Source organism: Trichechus manatus, unplaced genomic scaffold (assembly GCF_000243295.1).
Source record: "Trichechus manatus latirostris isolate Lorelei unplaced genomic scaffold, TriManLat1.0 scaffold00016, whole genome shotgun sequence".
Classification (NCBI taxonomy): Eukaryota; Metazoa; Chordata; class Mammalia; order Sirenia; family Trichechidae; genus Trichechus; species Trichechus manatus.
The window spans coordinates 7,167,010-7,186,105 of record NW_004443952.1 but is presented as its reverse complement, the minus strand read 5'-3'; the positions used below and the strand labels follow the sequence as shown (position 1 = coordinate 7,186,105).

At 45.0% G+C, this 19,096-nt stretch overlaps 1 protein-coding gene across 3 annotated transcripts in view; it reads right to left on the bottom strand.

Annotated features, from left to right (window-relative positions):
* Positions 1-19,096, bottom strand: part of WHRN (whirlin) — a 103,492-nt gene that overhangs the window by 69,669 nt on the left and 14,727 nt on the right. For all 3 annotated transcript variants that reach the window (XM_004372131.2, XM_004372130.1, XM_012554383.1), the window contains exon 2: positions 3,602-3,820. In XM_004372131.2, the coding sequence (XP_004372188.1) occupies positions 3,602-3,820 (219 nt within the window). The remainder of the gene's footprint in view (positions 1-3,601; positions 3,821-19,096) is intronic.

Here is a 19,096-nt window from a genome sequence, read left to right as displayed (position 1 = left end):
TGTTATGGAGACTTAGGGTCAGCGCAGACTGGACTAACCACGAAGGGAAGCTGGAACAATGAGGAGCACTGCACCCTGCCCGTTGGCCTCAGAGGATGTGATGGGGACTTGAAAGTAGATGACTTTTGATTCCCAAGAGTTACATATCGTCTGTTCCTTCCTTCAGTCTCATACGGCAATTCTCACACTTCAACGTGGAGAAGAACATGCGAAACTAGAACCAGCTTCAGTGGACAGTTTAGGGGTTTCCGAGGGCAATTTTGGGCTACGCGTGTGATTTTTAATCGTTACTGCCTCGAGAACTCATTTCCCTAGAAGGTGCATCCCCAGTGGAGTTCTGTTTAGGATTTTTGAAGTTTTGCTGAAAGGTGAGACGAGGTTGCCAGAGAAGAGAGGATCAGAGCCCACCAGGACCCAAGCTCAGGGAGCCAACAGCGGGCTAGGCCTCCAGAAATACCACCCCCATGGCCCTCCCTAAGACGGAAATCAGGTTTCCACATTGTGTTAGGATGGGGAGGAACTGAAAGTAGGGTAGAAGCTTCAGTCTGGAGCTGAGAGGTCTGTGAAGTCCACTCTCCGGTTTGGTTCAAGACATCTCCTGCCTCCTGAGGCATCTGGGCCCTCCTCAAAGCATGATTCTCTCAGCCTCTGCTTTCTGTATTCTTATATAAGTTACTCCAAGATTCCCAGAGGGCACCTTATCTCCCACCACCTCCCATCCACTCAACTCCAGTGACAGTGTCCTTCTCTCTAAGCCTTGAAGACACCAGGCTTATTCCTACCTCAGGGCCTTGGCATGTGCTGTCCTGCCTAGATTTTCAGCTCCCAAAAATGTACGTGGTGGCTCCTTCTCACTCTCTTGGTCTCAGCTCAGAAGTCACCCTCTCAGATGGGCCCTCCCTGGCCACCTGATTTAAAGCAGCTCCCTCCTCCCCATCACTCTATATCCTCTCTCCTGATTTTATTTCCTTCCGTAAAGTTTCCCCACTTAATTGCCTTGCTCACTTACGTTCATTACTGGACTACTGTCCCAGTCTCCCCACCACCTCTTAGCTCACTGAAAGTTTCCAGAGCAAGGGCTTCAACTCTTCTATATATTTTATTCCCATCTCCCGTAACAGCATCAGGCACACTGTAGGTGCTTAACAAATATTTGCTGACTTGCTGAATGGGTCCTAGTTGATGCAGTGCTGAGTCTCGATTCCTCATCTATAAACTGGGGATTATGAAACCTACCTGCAGGGCAGATGGAAGGATTTAGTAAGATGCTGCAAGTACAGGGCTCGGAACACTGCCTACACACAGTGAACTCTCCATCAGTGATCTTTATTACCCCAAGCACCATGCCCAGCACAGGGAAGGGCTCGAGACAAAAATAAGGCCGGCTCTCTGCCCAACATTTGAAGGCTGGCCTTGAAAATGACTCCACACCACAGACAGCCTCTCTCTCTCCTCCCTGCTCTTCTCGAGATTTCCAGAGAGCAACATTCCTGGCGGTGAGGAGGCTGTGGCAACACTAGGGTTGGTGTCACCCAGAGTGGTAACTCATGGTGTCACTTCTCCATGGACCTCCTCCTGTACCAGCTATAAAGAATCCTTAGTAATGATTTTTGTACTAATGTTACTCATAAACTGTAATTCCCGTAAGGCACTCCTTCTTTTCCTTTAATTACTACTTCATTCTCAAAAAATTTATGATACAGGTTCACAAATACTAATTACAATAGTGTAGCTAAAATACCAGAAAATTTGACAAAATCAGCGACTATAAAAATACCGGCAGCAACGAAAACAGTACATGCTTGTAGTGTGTGCAGATGAAATCAGATGATTTGAAGCATCATTGTAATTGGGTAATAATGACAGCTCTGACGAGATGCATTAGAGGGTTCAAAAAGTAAAATTAGCATAGAGTTCTAGCCTTGTAGGTAGACTGATATATGTAAGCTGGGCTTACGAAAAATGTTTTTGTTCTTATAACTAACTACAGGGATATTTTTATAGACAGTCATTTTGGTGTCACTCCCTCTGACAGCAACCAGTGCAGTCCACACCCCCATACTCTCCCAGTGACACCACTGGGAGGGGGCACTAGCCCACCTGGGCCCCTACCCAGCCCTGGCAACCTGGCAGAGGCCCAGGCAGAGGCCCTCAGTGCATACCAACTACCAGCCTCGGTGCCTGGCGCTGGGATCTCCACCATGTCCTGCATACTGACGTTTGAGCAAAGAACACAAACACATTAAATAAACGTTACGGTCTTATTGACAGGAAAAGGAGCGCAGAGGAAGAGCCTCCATAAGGAAGGCGCTTGGCTAGAGCCCAAAGCCCTGTAGCCTCCTGGCTGTCGGCATCAAGACCCTAAAACACAGGGGAACTGCTCTGAGGAATTATATTCTCAGTCCCGGGGCAACCACGGGGCGCACTGCAAACAGTGTTCAGAGAGAAAGTTTAAAACACCATTTCTCAGAACCTCTTTTTTAAAAATTACAGTCAAGGTGTTGGGGAACCCTGTTTATTTTGCCTGCCCAGCACCCCTGTCTCCTTTCTTCTGGTTAAATACCCTAATGATGAAGTCCCAGGTGATGCAAACAGTTAATGTGCTCAGCTGCCTAACTGAAAGGTTAGAGATTCAAGTCCCCCCAGAGACGACTCAGGAGAAAGGCCTGGAGATCTAATTCCGGAAGTCAGCCATTGAAAACCCCATGGAGCATAGCTGTACTCTGACACACATGGGGTTGCCATGAGTCAGAAACTGACTCCATGGCAACTGGTAATGGTACTATCGGCAACTACCCCTCCCCCACTGGCTAAGTCTTCATGAGGCTATCAATCACGTGCTCCCTCCCTGGAATATGAACCTTGAGGGGAAGGATACAAAGGATGGAAACGGCGAGGATCCCCTTCTTCATGGAGGCTGCACTCTGAGTCCTTCAGCTTCAATTCTGTGACTATCCACACCCTTCCAGTATATTCCTACTCTGTGTAAGTTAGCCAGGGCCAGATTCTGATGCTTGCAACCCAAATCCCACACTGCAAAAGGTTCCCTGTGGAGCATGGAGTCAGGAGTCCTGGCAGCTGCATGTGACTATGTGCCTGAGTCTGGACCAATGGGAAGTAAATCATCTCTAATTTAAAGAGAAGTTCCAGAGCTTTCTCTCTTCCCCTTTTCTAGGGGCAAGAACAGAGGCCTGGCATGACCCAGTTTCAACTGGGGATGATGGAGCAATAAGATAGAGCGAGTGTGGGTCCCAATAACTTATGGAGCAGGGCTGTCCTCCAGCACAGGCTGTCCCCTCTATTCTGCTATATGAGGGAGAATTCACCTAGCTTATTTAAATCACTTTTTATTACAGCAGCTTAGCCTGTATTATAATATGCAAAGCACAGTCAAAAACAAAACAAACAATACAAAAGCCTTCAGGTACTTGAGGAAGGGACACAAAGCCCCAAAAGAACCAAGCCCCTTCTTTCAGCTTCTAAGAAGCCTCCTTGTTCTGGGTAGGGCAAGAGAGAATGGTATCTCAGAGGCCAGCCCTCCCTCCCACCAGCCCTCGACCCTCCACCCCCCAGCCTGCCAGGCCGAGGCCAGAGAGCTCACCTTCTTCTCGTCCCCATCTTGAAGGAGGTGCAGGGTGCTCCTCCGGTCACCCTCACGCTGCCTCAGGGAGCTGCTGTGGGGCTGGGGCAGGCTCGAAGGCGGGGAGGTGCTGCGGCCTTGTGGGTCTACCCAGGTGTAGATGTGGTTGGTGACATAGGTCCCCGGGATGCGCCCTGCTGAGTACACGGACAGCAGCAGCTTCTTGGAGCCCTTCAGAGCCTAGAGAGAGGGACACACGGGTTAGTGGGAGATGGGGGAGGCGAGCGACACCCTCCCGTTATTCAGAACCTTGCTTCCTCCCAGGACTCCACACATGGAGCAGGAGGCCAGCCCCTAAGTCCCTTCCCTCATCTAGCCTTCGGTTTTGCCCTGAGGAAAGGGCAACACCTGTCCACCCATGTCTTGAAATGGTTCAAACACAAGAAACATGATCTCTTAGCATACCTGTGCAGAAAGAGTTAGCATATCAGGCCTGTGACTATTACCCTTAGGAAGTCCTGCTTACAAGGTTGGTCCCTGGCTTGAGTCTAGGAACTCGGATTTGTGGAGTGCTCCCACCATTCCTTAATTAAGCAGCTCAGTATGCCTAGACTGTTTGTGCAGACAATGTGGTTTATGCTGAACACCTGTTTTCCTCTAGGAGTCTGGAATGTTGGTACAGGCAGAGGGTGCCTACGTGACCAGGCCCTAGTAAAAACCTAGGTGCTGAATCTCTAACAAGCTTCCCTGGTAGATAGCACTGTGTATGTGTCATCACAATTCAATGCTGGAGAAATTAAGCACATCCATGGGACTCCACTGGGAGAGGACTCTCAGAAGCTTGTGCCTGGTTTCCCCGGGCTTCACCCCACGCACCTTTTCTTTGCTGATTTTGCCCTGTGTCCTCTCACTGTAATAAATCCTAGCCATGAGTATGACCGACTATATGCTGAGTCCTATGAGCTCTTCTAGAGAATCACTGAATCTGGGGGTCGTCTTGGGGAACTGACACAATACCAAACAAGAGGGTCAAGAGATAAAGATATTGTTAATAGCAACAGCTTAAACATTTATAAAAGGGCCTACAGTGTCGGGGCCTCTATTCTACACCTGACATGCGTTAGCTCATAAAATCTTCATGGAAGCCAGTCCTGTGGGCAAGGGTCCTGTTATTCAGATGAAGAAATGGAGGGAAATCACTTTCCCACATAACTAGTTAGGGGTTCCTTTCTCATAGTAAGTAATTCTGAGTATAGATACCACCTTTATCCTACATTTTCCCACCTGAGGACAGAACAACCACAAAGAAAGGTAAGTCTGAACTCTGTGTCCTGGGGGAAAGCTGAGATGCCCTGTCTTACTTTCCCACAATGCACCTGGAGCTGAAATGTGGGCGTTTATTCAGGGACACAGAAGTGTCTCTTGGAAGTCCGAGTCCACCCAGAGGCTCCTTGGAAGAAAGGCCTGGTGATCTACTTCCAAAAGATCAGCCATTGAAAACTCTGTGGAACACAGTTCTACTCTGACACACACGGGGTTGCCATGAGTCAAAACTGACTTGATGGCAACTGGTTTTTTATTTAGGGAAACATTTCCCTTAGCACAAGGGTTAACAGCAAACATGTCCCACAACTGGGGGCTGTTGGAGTAAGTGATGCTATCTACACATACTGAAATTTCATGCTTCCATTAAAATCATATTTACAAGGAGTTTGTAATGGCATGAAAATGTGGATATATTTTAATGTTAAGTGGGGTCAAAAGGATATAAATCATGTCTACAGTGATACCTCAGCTATGTTAAGAAAAAGTCACACAGGAAAAGAGACTGAGAAGCAAGGTGCCAAGATACTAGCAGTGCTTCCCTCTGGGTGGTAGGACTGTTGGTGATTATTACTTGGCTCTTTCTATTTCTCAGTATCTTCCAAATGTTCTACAATGAGGGCACATTGCTTTTATTATCAGAAAAAATAATAATAATATGCTTTAAAAAAGGGGGGACACTTAGTTCTCTGAATACCCCAAGCTTGCCTGAGTCTGCCACTCACTCAGTTCCCTGACTTCCAAACATTCAATTCAACAGACAAGACGGACCCACGGACCAAGGGCAGAGCTTTCAAAGACAGTGGAGAGCCCTAGCCGGGCAGGGGCCTGCGCAGAGGGGCAGACTCGCTGCAGGTCTGGATAGTCTGACACTGGAGTCACTACCAGGCGAGAGCGAAATGAACCAGGAGGTGCCTGGTCCCTCAGTTCCACAGCTAACTGCCAGTCCCCAGTGCAGGGATAACAAGAAGGTGGCAGCTCTCCAAAATTCTTGCTTAAAAAAGATTTTTGATAAGATGAGCAGTAAGATTTACGGTGTTCTTTTAGCGTTCCCTAGAGCTCTCCTGACAGAACAGTCAGGAAAATACAATCTCTGTTAAGTTCGAGGAGCATGAGGGAGGAAGCCCAAGACCAAGCAGGCTTCTACAGGAGAAGAGTGGAAGGCAGGTCCCGGGGCACAGGTGTTAGCAGGAGCCTCTGAGGCTGCATCCTCTGCAATGACCTCCCAACCCTCTTCCCTGCCCACTGCTCCCTCCTCGGTGAGTATAACTCCCTGCTCAGGAGGCTGTTTTAACTTGCCTGCCTCCTTCTCCACTCCCTCCCTAGACAGCTAAGCTCATCAATCATTAGACAAGGGTTTACTTGAGGACCTACTGTGTGCTGGGCCTGGAGAGAGCAAAGCAGGCATAGCCTCCTGATATGTGTAGCCTGGTGAGACAAGGATTCAGTTGGCACACAGTAGGTTCTCAGAAAAAATTGGGCAACCTGGTCAGGTGATAAAGTAAATGTTGTTAGGTTGTTAGGTGCCATCAAGTCAATTCCAACTCATAGTGACCCCATGTGACAGAGCAGAACTGCCCCATAGGGTTTTCTTGACTGTAATCTTTACGGAAGCAGATCACCAGGTCTTTCTCCCGCAGAGCCACTGGGTGGGTTCAAACCGCCAACTTTTCAGTTAGCCAAGTGCTTAACCATTGCGCCACTAGGCCTCCAGACATAGTAACCACCAGTCCAAAGAAAGCATAACATTCACGGACACCATTTCTGCAGTCACCTTATTCATCTGACCTGAAAGCCTATGCTAGAGTTAGGGACAGAATGGTGAACATGGAAATAATACAGATTTTGGAATCAGGCAGAACTGGGATTTAAGTCACATTTCTGCCCCGGTCGGCTGAGTGTCCAAGGACAGTCACTTCCCCTCTTGAAGCAGCATGCATGAAATGGGGAGAAAAACAAGACCTCCCTCTCAGGGTTATATGGATTAAATGAGATAAGGCACATCAAGCATGAAGCCCAGAGCCTCTGCACACAGTAGGAGCTCAATAAATGGCAGAGCCCATTCCTCTCGATTCCCTGGAGTGTCTGCATCGGGAAGGAAAACCGTGGTGTACGAAAGCACTGTCCAAGGAATGCGAAAAGAAAGTGGGTGAGAGAATGAAAAAAAAAAAAATGTGCAGAGCATCATTTGTATTCTTTATCACAGGCGATAGTAGAATTCTCCTGGTCAGTTCTATAAATAGGCAAGCAGCAACCTTGAGAACAGAGAGGCAGTTAACGCTTTTGATGAGAACACCACAGAGAGCTAGCGCTGGAGAGGGCCGAGAGGTCACTGAGTCTCCCACATGCCGCCACCCCAATATTCTACAGAAGGGGACTGTGCAAACCTGAGATGAGAGGGACAGGTAAAATGCAAGTCTGAGAAGCCCAGCCCAGACACAGGAGATGCAACCTGGACCAGCCCCTTCCCCTCTCTGCACCTGTTTCTCCATCTTGAGAGTGTGGGACCAGAATATCTAATGACCACTCAAGCTTAGGGCTGTACTGGGACCTCTGATACTGGCTCTTCTTCGGGAAATAAATGTGGGTTTTCCTTGGATCTTGGAGAGCAAGAATATTATCATCCTCTGCAGCCTTCTTTGTTATTATTCTGGCAAAACTAAAGAAAAACACAGTTCCTGAGATAGCACTTTCAACCTCTAAGCAGGCTCTCAGGATGATTTGGGTGCAGTGGTCATTAGAATCCTGTAGAAATGGCTCCCTTCACTGCTCTTTGATTTAACTAAAATGTGTGTGTGTGTGTGTGTGTGTGTATGGGGGAGGAGGAAAGGAGAAGAGGTTGGTCCAAGGAGTCGGTGTCTACATTCTTCTTGCCTCTTGCCTTCATTTTTACAAACAAAGGCTTGCTTATTTTAAAGGGTAGTATTAACTGGACAGTTAATTCCAAAGAAAGCTGGCTAGTGAGTCCTCCCCATTAAGTGTTCCCCCTAGACTATCACACTCAAGGCCATGACCTTGAGCCCAGGCCAATCATCTACATAAGCACTAGCAGACTCTCAGCATGCAGCTGCCAGCAGCAGGGCAAACTAGGAAGACCTCAGGCCTGGGGGACAGAGACCCAGGCATGTCCCCGCTGTGCCACCAGCATGCTGGGTGACCTGGGGCTACTTCTCCCCCTTGCTGGACATTGTTTTTGCCATCTGGCAAGAGCAGGTTGGACTTACTGATTGTTAAGGTCCTGGCCTAAGTTAAACTGTCTCTGGTTTGCGGCCGCATTTAGAAGGAAAAGCTGTATTTACTTGCCCAGTATTCACAGGTCACAGCAGTGGAGCTTGGGGATATGCCGGGATAGACTGCAGGCAGGCACCGACACCTGGGCGTGGCAAACCATCCTGTCTTCCCCATTCAAGGAGTGAGTGCTCAGGATGTGCCAGGATTGTCACCAGCTCATTGAACCTAGGGGCTCTGAGATTCCATGTCAGTGGGGAGGGGCCAAGAGGGTTTAAGAAAACGCAAGAAGGGCAGATGGAGCGTCTCAGGTAGGCAGAATCCACACCCCAACCAGGATCTATCATCAGCAGTAGAGACCATGCAAGGGATCGGAGGGCCAGGGATGCCCCTCCAGTGGGACTGCCACTGTGTAAACAGCTACCTCCAACACCTATGTTAAAGCAAACTGCATGCTCTGTGCATGCTGGCGACTTTCTATCAACAACGTCCCTCTCCCACTGTGACAACCCTACAGGATCAGCCAATCTGCTCAATCAGTGACTTACTAGCTGCGCCACTTCATACAGGTTACCAAACTTCTCTGTTCATCAGTTTCCTCTCTTGCAAAATGAAGATCACAATTCTACTCTCTCTTTAAGTAGACGAGCCCTTTTAGCACAGCGCCTGTTGCTTAAGAATTCAGTTAACTATGGCTAAAGAGAAAAAGTGGGAGATCTAGGGAGAATCCACCTCAAGGAAGGGCACTCCTCAGAGCAGCATGCCCCCATGCATGTATCGCATGAGTGGTGGAAGTCCACCAAGGGGCTTGTCTCCGTTCTGCCACATCAGACCGTACAGAACTTTCAGTCAGACCTGGCAGATGGCACAGCTAAGAGACCATCAGTCACAGACAACTCTTCAGGCAGCGCATTATGATTACGGAAACGTAAATTATATATGCATGTCTTCAAACTTAATAACTTGTTACTTGGACTAATGCTCTCAGGAGAAAATTTGACTCACTCAGCTCTTCAGAACAGACTCTGAAACCCCAAAATCACAGACCAGGCTGACGTGACTCTCGGCTCAACAGGGGATTAAGAAACCAACAGGAGAGGGCCACATAGAAGGGGAGGTGTGTGTTAACTCAGCAGACGTACATGCACACCTGTGTTCAAAAAACATGCACCCACATGGAAGCATGAAGTGGACCACAACGTCACAGACTAATTACCAGACTACTCTCCTGAGGGGCATGTACAGAAGAAGTGTTCCGGAAAAGTTCTGAATAAGGACATGGAATGTTGTGAAACGGGGAGGGGCTGGTGAGTGATCTAGCTTATTTTGGGGAACAGACCTTGAGGGGCAACATTTTCTCTTCTAGGAAACAGAGAAGAACAACCTCAGGAGAGAGAGCTGGGCAAAGGCCCCAGTTCATGTTCTGCAGTTCTGGAAAGGTAGGAAAGGATGCTGCATACCTGCTCTTCCTGACCCCAAGTGCCTAGCTGGGGCTTTGGGTTCAGACACAAAGGGCACCAATCCTGGCGCAGCTGTTCACTTGCTGTGTGGCACAGAGCAAATTACCTAACCCCTCTGTGCCTGTTTCTGCATTTAAAATGCAACTGCTGTAAGGATTATTAAGATAATGTAAACTACAAGAATCAGTTGGGTTTCTATACACCAGCAATGAGAAATCTGAAAGCGAAATTAGGGAAACAATTCCATTTACAATAACATCTAAGAGAATAAAATACCTAGAAATAAATCTAACCAGGGACATGAAGGACTTATATAATGAACTATAAAACATAAAACACTGCACAAACAGATTAAAGAAGACTTAAATAAATGGAAAGATGTTCCATGCTTGTGGAATGGAAGACTTAATATTGTTAAGATGTCAATACTACCAAAAGCGATTTATAGATTCAATGTAATCCCAATCAAAATTCCAACAGCCTTCTTTACAGAAATATAAAAACCAATTCTCAACTTTACACGGTGTCTTAGTCATCTAGCGCTGTCATAACAGAAATACCACAAGTGGGTGGTTTTAACAAAGAGAAGTTTATTTCCTTACAGTAAAGTAGGCTAAAAGTCAAAATTCAAGGTATCAGCTCCAGGGGAAGGCTTTCTCTCTCTCGGCCTTCTCATCAGTGTTTCCCCAGACTAGGAGCTTCTCGGCACAGGGACCCCAGTCCAAAGGACGTGCTCTGCTCCCAGCACTGCTTTCTTGATGGTATGAGGTCCCCCTGTCTCACTGCTCACTTCATTTATATCTCAAGAGATTGCCTCCGGACACAATCCAGTCTTGTAGATCAGGTCCTGCCTTACTAACACAACTGCCACCCATCCTCCCTCATTAACATCATAGAGGCAGGTTTACAACATACAGGAAAATCACACAGTACCAGGAATCATGGCCTAGCCAAACTGATACATACACGTTTTGGGGGACATAATTCAAACCATGACACACGGAATGGCAAGAGGCCCCGAATAGCTAAAACAATATTGAAAGAGAAGAACAAAGTAGCAGGACTCACATTTCCTGATTTTAAAACATACTATACAGATACAATAATCAAAACAGTCCAGTACTGGTATAACAACAGACACATAGACCAATGGAACAGAATTTAGAGTCCAGAAATAAACCTACACATCTATGGTCAATTGATTTTTGACAAGGTGCTAAGTCCATTCGATGGGGAAAGAAGAGTTTCTTCAATAAATGGTGCTGGGAAAATTGGATTTCCAAATGCAGAAAAATGAAACAGGATCCATGCCTCACACCATAAACAAAAACAAATTCAAAACGGATTAAGGACCTAAGTGTGCAAACTAAAACCATAAAATTCTTAGAACAAGCAGGGGCAACGCTGTCAGCCTAGCTTTCAACAATGGATTATTTAATATAATAACAAAAGCACAAACACCAAAGACAAAAATGGGACTTCATAACAATTAAAAACTTCTGCTCATCAAAAGACTTTACCAAAAAAAGTAAAAAGAAAAGCTACCAACAGGGAGAATATCTTCAGAAGCCATATATCTGACAAGAATCTAATAACCAATATATATAAAAAACATTGACAACTTAACAACAAAAAGACAAATAACTCAATCATAAAATGGGCAAAGGACCTGAACAGACACTTCACCAAAGAGGACATTCAAATGGCCATCAAACACATGAAAACATTCTCAGCGTCATTAGTCATCAGAGCGATGCAAATCAAAACCACAATGAGATACCATTTCACTCCCACTAGGATGGCTAAGATTAAAAAATAAAAAACAGAGAATAACAAATTTTGGCAAGAATGTGAGGAGATAAGAACCCTTACCCATTGCTAGTGGGAATGTAAAATGGTACAGCTGTTGTGGAAAACAGTGTGGCAGTTCCTCAAAAAAACTAAACACAGAACTACCATATGACCCAGCAATTCCACTCCTAAGTATATACCCAAAAGACTTGAAAGCTGAGATTCAAACAGAGACTTGTACACCACTGTTCACTGGAGCACTATTCACAATAGCCAAAAGGTAGAAATAACCTAAATATCCATCAACAGATGAATGGATAAACAAAATGTAGTACATACATATAATGAAATACTACTCAGCCAGTAAGAAACATGAAGTCTTGATACATGCTACAGTATGGATGGAGCTTGAAGACACTATGCTGAGTGAAATAAGACAATCATAAAAGGACAATATTGTATGACCTCACTTATATGAAAAGACAAGAAAAGGTAAGTATATAGAGATCAAAGTTTATTAGTGGTTACCAGGGGCAGGAGGGAAGGGGGAAAGGAGGTTAATGGTGACAGAAAAATTGCACTGATTAAGGGTAGGGTTGCACAGCCAATTATTGTAATTGCTGTCAATAAGTTGCACACCTGTAAAAAGCTGAATTGGCAAAAGTTGTGTGATAAATATATTTATAACAACAACAACAAAAAGCAAGCAGCCGCTAAGGCTGCTTATGCACAACCAAACACCTCATGGGATTTGGTTTCTTGGTTTGGCGGTTTAGGGTCATGGCTTCATGGGACATCCCAGTTAACTGGCCTAACAATGTGTTTAGTGCTTCTGTTCTATCTCCTATTTCGTTGCGTAGTGCCTGGGGTCTTAAAAGCTTGCAAGCGGCCATCCAAGGTACAACAATTGGTCTCTATTCACCTAGAGCAACAGAGGAAGAAGAAGAGTCAAGAAGAGGAGGAGGATATGGAATGTGTGGCTAATTGCCTCCATGAACAAATGCTTTCTTTGCCATGAGACCAGAGGAACTAGATGGTATTCAGCTACCATTACTGAACATTTTGATTAAAGATTCCATAGAAGAATCCTGATCAAAAGGGTGAAAATGCAAAACAGAATTTCAAATTCTCATAGACTCTAGACTTTCTGGAGCCATGAAGGGTTGATGAACCCCTGAAACTACTGCCCTGAGATCATCTTTAAACCTTAAACAAAAAATATCCCCTGAAGTCATCTTAAAACCGAACAATAGTTTAACTAGTAAAAAAGGTCTGCCTTGAGCATTATGCTCTTTGTAGAACAATCTATATGAGATCAAATTGACAACAGCTACTCAGAAGATTAGATAGGAACCTTAGGGGGCAATGAGTTTATGTTAATGGGGAAGGAACAACTCAGAAAAGGAGGGTGAGAATGGCTGCACAACTTGAAGAATGTAATCAATGTCACTAAATTGTACATGTAGAAACTGTTGAATTGGTGTATGTTTTGCTTTGTATATTCTCAACAACAACAAAAGAAATAAAATTTGGAAGAAAAAAACAATAATGTAAACTGCCTATATAATACCTGGCACACAGTAGGTACTAAACACGTCAATTCCCTTCTTAAGACTACCAGCTCATTCTAAACATCAGCCCTTGAAATTCTCTGAATCTCTCATCCAGGTGGACAAATATAAGAGGAGCCCTAACCACCTGCCCCTCAAACATTCCTTCTCTTTGGAAACATCCTTTAATCCACACTTCTTCATGTCTCCCCACCTTTAACATTCAGCTCCTATCCTACCACTTACAGGAAACCTTCCCAGATTGTGACTGGCTCTCTCCTCCAAGAATACCCAGTGTACTTACATTGTTACTGCAGGCTTCTGTTTCACATTCATACATCCAGTCTCTAAGACGAGTTCCAGAGGCTCACTACACGTTCTGTTTACTTTATAACCTCTCCCTGCTCCTTCTCATTCATTCATTTACCCATGCATTCATTCATTCAGAAACTATTTACTGAGCCTCCTATAAGCCAGGCAGTCCCCAGGAATCTGTTCAAACTAGACCACAGAATGAGCAGCACACACTGGAGTCAAGCACACCTAGGATACCATTCTAAGCTTCTCCACAATAGTATGAGCAACAGACACACGTGGAATTTGGAGAGAGAAGCAGAAGGGGCATGGTCAAGAACCACAGCTCTGGGGCCAGGCTGCTGGGATTCCAATCCCAGCTCTGCCACCTGCCAACAGCAACCTTGGGCAAGTTACTTAAGCAATCTGTGTCCTAGTCTCCCACGCATAAGATGGGATAACAGTGATATTATCTCACAGGCTGGTTGTGAGAATTAAACTAGTTAATACATATAAAGCACTTAGCGCCTGGGACATAGGTAAGAGCTGCAAATCGCTTAAGCATTATTATTCTAGAGATCCAAACCAGAAGTCTCAAACCCACTATTTGTGGCAACCACTGTTACATTCTAATGTCTGTCCTTCCTGACTTGTTCTGTGCATTTTACAAACATGTACGTATACATACTGATGTTCGCATAAATTGAATCATACTGAACATTTTTTTCTCTTTCTTTTTCCAGTTAAGAATGTATTTTGAGGATCTTTCTTCACCAGTACACTCATCTCTTTCTGCACTTCCTAGTGAGGATCCTAGAAAGGACTCACCACCACTTAACTCCCTCTGCCCTATCAATGGACATTTGGGTTGCTTCTCAGTTTTTGCCAGCACAGACAATGCTGCAATGAACGTCCTTGTATGCACATCTTGGAACAGTATATACATCTAATTCTCTAGAAAAGAGAAAAAAAGGAGAATTCCTGAGGCAGCTGGGTACCAGTACCAGCTGCTGTTGAGTCAACTCCAATTCATGGCAAACCCAAGCAGGTAAGAGTAGAACTGTGCTCCACAGGGTTTTCAATGACTGATTTTTTGGAAATAGATCACCAGGCCTTCTTCCCAGGCACCTCTGGGTGGACTCGAACGTCCAACTTTTGTTTATCAGCCAATCGCATTAAGTATTTGCACCACCTAGAGACTCAATGGGTAGTATGTCTTTATTCATATACAGTCACATTTCTTTGGGAGAGTGTCTCCCAGGACATGGCTCTCTCCTGGTTGCAGTTCCTATAACCACCTGCAGGGGGGCAGTGCTATGACATCTTGGCATACAGAAACCCTGGATTCTCCTGGGGAGTTTGGACTGGCCTGGATGGGGGCTTCCCAATGGTCTCCCAAGGCAGCACTCACTCTGGGGCAAGGATCTACACTTTTTCACGCTTTCTCCACAGGCTCTGGCAATCTCACTTGGGCAAATCTTGCCTTCATCTTCCAACTTCTTGTAGGGGCTAAATTTGGGCCCCAAAGTATTTGAAAAACACCAAAATAAACAGGATAACCTGGTGGTAACTTAGGGTAGGAGGCCCCAAGAGTTTTTCAAGAGAGCGTATACTCACCAGAAAGTCATTCCCAAACACAGTTCCACCACTTCTAGCTATGAGACTTTAGTCAAGTTACTTAACCTCTCTGGGCCTCAGTTCTTCCCTGTTAACAAGGGATACCAGTGCCTACCCCCTGGAGTTGTCGTGAGGACTAAATGGGGACTGATGAGACCAGGTACACAAAGCACTTCGCACTGGGCATGCAACACAGGAGGGGCTCGGCCAGTAGTGGTTAATATTAGCAATATACAATGGTATTAGAAAATTACAATGGTGTCCACTTGTTTAATTCTTCCCAGTGTACAGATGAGGAAAGAGACAAGACTCAAAGTCACAAAGTGTGTAATAGACAGGGACTGGATTTTAAACTTGGTACTCTCCAAAGGCATACCCCTTCCCCTTCTCCCCACTGCCCTCTCATCAGCCGTTCAAGTGGGTTCCAATAACACAAGGCCAACCCCACAACCCAGTGCCATAAGACGAACCAGGAGAGAGCCTGAAAGGGAGACATGGGACTTGCAGGCTGTAAATGAGCAAAAGCCATTCAGGCTCTTGAACCCTGAGCTGATGCCGGGTGCAGCCACATGGGCTGGAAATTCCTCCCGGTTTAACCCTGCCTTGAAGAAGGACAGAGATTGGCAATGTGGACTCTGTCCCAGTGGCACATTTTAATATCATGAGAAAGTAAACCCCTAATTAGGACTCTGTCCCCAGAGCTCTTTCCATCTGCACCACATTTTTAACTGTTACATAATTACTTCTTGCAGGCACCACTAACTGCAACAGCTTCACCATCTCCTCTTGGCAGTCAGAGGATCCTTTTAACATGCAACGGACCCTGTCCCTTCCCTGCCCCAAATTCTCAATGGCTCCCCATTGCTCCTGATGTAAGATGCAAACGCCTCATCGTGGCTGCAAATTAGGCCCGCGCTACTGGCCCTGCCACCTGGCCAGCTCATCTCCTGCCCTGTCCCCTACCCCTGCCACCTGCTACAATGACCTTTCTTATAGTACCAAGTGCCTCAAGCTCTTTTCCACTTCAGGCGTTGGCATGCACTCTTCCCTCTTCCTGAAAGTACGTGTCCCAACCTACTTATTTAATAAGTGATTATTTTATCTGTCTTTCTCAATAGGAAGGCAGGGGGCTCATCTGGCCTGGCCACAGATATAATAAGTATGAAAGGTAGAAAGCAGTGGTGGGTGATTCCACATAAAGTGAAAGACACTGAAGAAATGCAGGGATGCCTTCCTCTTGGAATTTACCACCAAGAAGGAATTTTACCTCTCCTGAAGTTCTGATGAGTTCTCTAGTAAAATCTAAATAATCCACTAATCCACTCATTTCCCCTTTGCCTTGGTCGCTAGGAAGCTCAGAATTCAATTTAGAGATGACATACTGTTCCTATTAAAGGCACCATGCACACACACAAATACACACCTTCCAATATAGTTTCTGATCCCTCTGCCTTTAGCAATGTGCTTTTGAGGTTAAGCCACTCAGTTATCTTCTAGTTCAGCAGGAATATTAATTATAAATACATTAACAAATAAGCAAATGAGATATGTATCATTTAAAAATTGGTGTTTAATCACACTGGTCACATAGTAGGTACTCAATAAGCCATCTGTCAAATGGATGAATGAATGCTAAAGTCCCAGTACATCTCTAGGTTAGACACCCTCTATATGCAGTTGGAGGCAAAGATACTTTTCAGAGACCCTTGGGCAATAACTCTGCTTTCTCCCTCTACCTCTCTTCTCGCACTCCCAGAAATGCCTTGCTGCTGCTGCTGCTGAGTTTGGTCTACGAATGTGTAACATTTGTAAAGATTTCCATAAACAGAAGTTCAAAAATTGTTAGTCTATCTTCTACTGGAATGGTATGGGGGGGAAGAGTGGGACTGGGGGTGGGGTGTGGTAAAAATTCACTATTTTTGAAAGAACTGTGGCTTCACAGTTGTGTTCCCGACATCTGTGTGCCGTCAGGCGGCCAGGGCTACAGGCAAAGCTGTGTCCCGACATGGCCCATCTGCTCTGCCCTGTGCAACCATCTCTCCTTGAGCTGCTGCATCCTAGGCTAAATCAACAGGACTGAAGAGCAGCTGTGTGAGAGGAGGATCCTTCTGTCTACCCAAGACCCTCTTCCTGAAATGCAACTCAATACAAAATGCTTGGAAACAGCACGATAAAATTTGCACAAAGCCAAAAGGAAAGGAAGCAGGTGATTAACCAGCTGAAGAGATGTGAACAGCCAGGGATAAAGGCCAGGGGAGATGGCAGAGAAAGGCACAATGACTAGTTAGGAGGGTGGGAATACTGGTATCTTCTTTTCCCCTTGTCCGTTTCCTTTAATGCTATTTAAATTTGCATTTAATTAGGGGCTTACAAAGTAGGTTTAAAAAAAATCAACTGTTCATTCCTTCCTCCCTGATTCTTTATGAGTTTGACCTTCTCAAAGGCTCAGTGTGAACATGCAGAAGGAAACCTTTGCTCCAGTGCTGGGAACAGTGAGATCCCAGAGGCTGAAACCAGAACCTGACATTCTAAAGCCCCTGCTCTCCACTATCTTTCCTCCTGAATATCTCTGTGAGTTAAGGCTGTGTGAAAAGGAAACACACAGGCAATCAAAAAACGGGAAAAAAATGTTGACCTTGGGGATAATGCTACAAGAAATTTGCAAGAAAGTGACAGAGTGACCATCCCTTGCAAAACAACTCACGAGATGAAGACAGTGCAGATTCCAGAAAGACACTGATTCATTTTTAATGCAATTCTTCAATTATCCACCAAGCCTGGCTTTTAGTCTCCTATAATTTAAGTATATTGCTTTAAAACTGTTTTTTTTTTAATTTTGTCTCATTTTTCTTTCAGAAGAACTAACAAGACTCTAGAAGTCATAAATATAATAGCCTGAGCTGAGCCTCGATGAGTTTGCAATGGGGTGCTTTGTTGTCTAGAATCGATGTCAACAGGACATTATCCATCAAGAGAATCTGTTTATATCAATAACATTTTCTTGGTCCATGAGTGGATACATTGATGGGATTTATTCTCCCCCCAGCCTCTTCACATCCCAGACCCTCATCACGTTTTCTCATTTTCAGCTGAAAAGGTGACAGGCTTCTAATTTAACTCAACCGCAGGCTGAAGAAATCTGAAATCAAGATGGATGAATCAAACATCCCCTAAAAACGTACTCACTCAGTAGACATCATAAAGAAAAAGACTAATGGGTTCGATGACATCAAAACATAAAACTCTTGGGCACAGGACAACAACAGACAAGTTATACACGCAGACATACAAATATATATATGTATTTATATGTATATAACGTCCCTGGGCTGAAGATGGTTCAAAAGAGGTTGCAGCAGTACATCGACAGGCAACTGCCAGAAACTGTAGCTGGATTCAGAAGAGGAATGACAGATATCATTGCTGACATCACATGGATCTTGGCTGAAAGCAGAGACTACCAGAAAGATGTTTACCTGTGTTTTATTGACTATGCAAAGACATTCGACTGTGTGGATCATAACAAACCATGGATAACATTGCGAATGGGAATTCCAAAACAGTTGTGCTCATGAGGAATCTGCACGTGGACCAAGAGGCAGTCGTTCAAACAGAACAAGGGGATACTGCATGATTAAAATCACTAAAAGTGTGTGTCAGGGTTGCATCCTTTCACCATACTTATTCAATCTGTATGCTGAGCAAATAATCCAAGAAGCTGGACTATAGGATGAAGAACGCAGCATCAGGGTTGGAGGAAGACTCATTAACAACTGCTATATGCAGAGACACAACCCTGCTTGCTAAAAGTGAAGAGGACTTGAAGCATTTACTGATGAAGATCAAAGACTACAGCCTTCAGTATGGATTACACCTAAACATAAAGAAAACAAAAATCCTCACAACTGGACCAATAAACAACATCATGATAAAGGGAGAAAAGATTGACATTGTCAAGGATTTCATTTTACTTGGATCCACAATCAACACCCATGGAAGCAGCAGTCAAGAAATAAATGACACACTGCATTGGGCAAATCTGCTGCAAAAGACCTCTTTAAAGTGTTAAAAAGCAAAGATGTCACCTTGAAGACTAAGGTGCCCCTGACCCAATCCATGGTGTTTTCAATCGCCTCATATGCATGTGAAAGCTGGACAATGAATAAGGAAGACTGAGGAAGAATTGACACCTTTGAATTATGGTGCTGATGAAGAATATTGAATATACCATGGACTGTCAAAAGAATGAACAA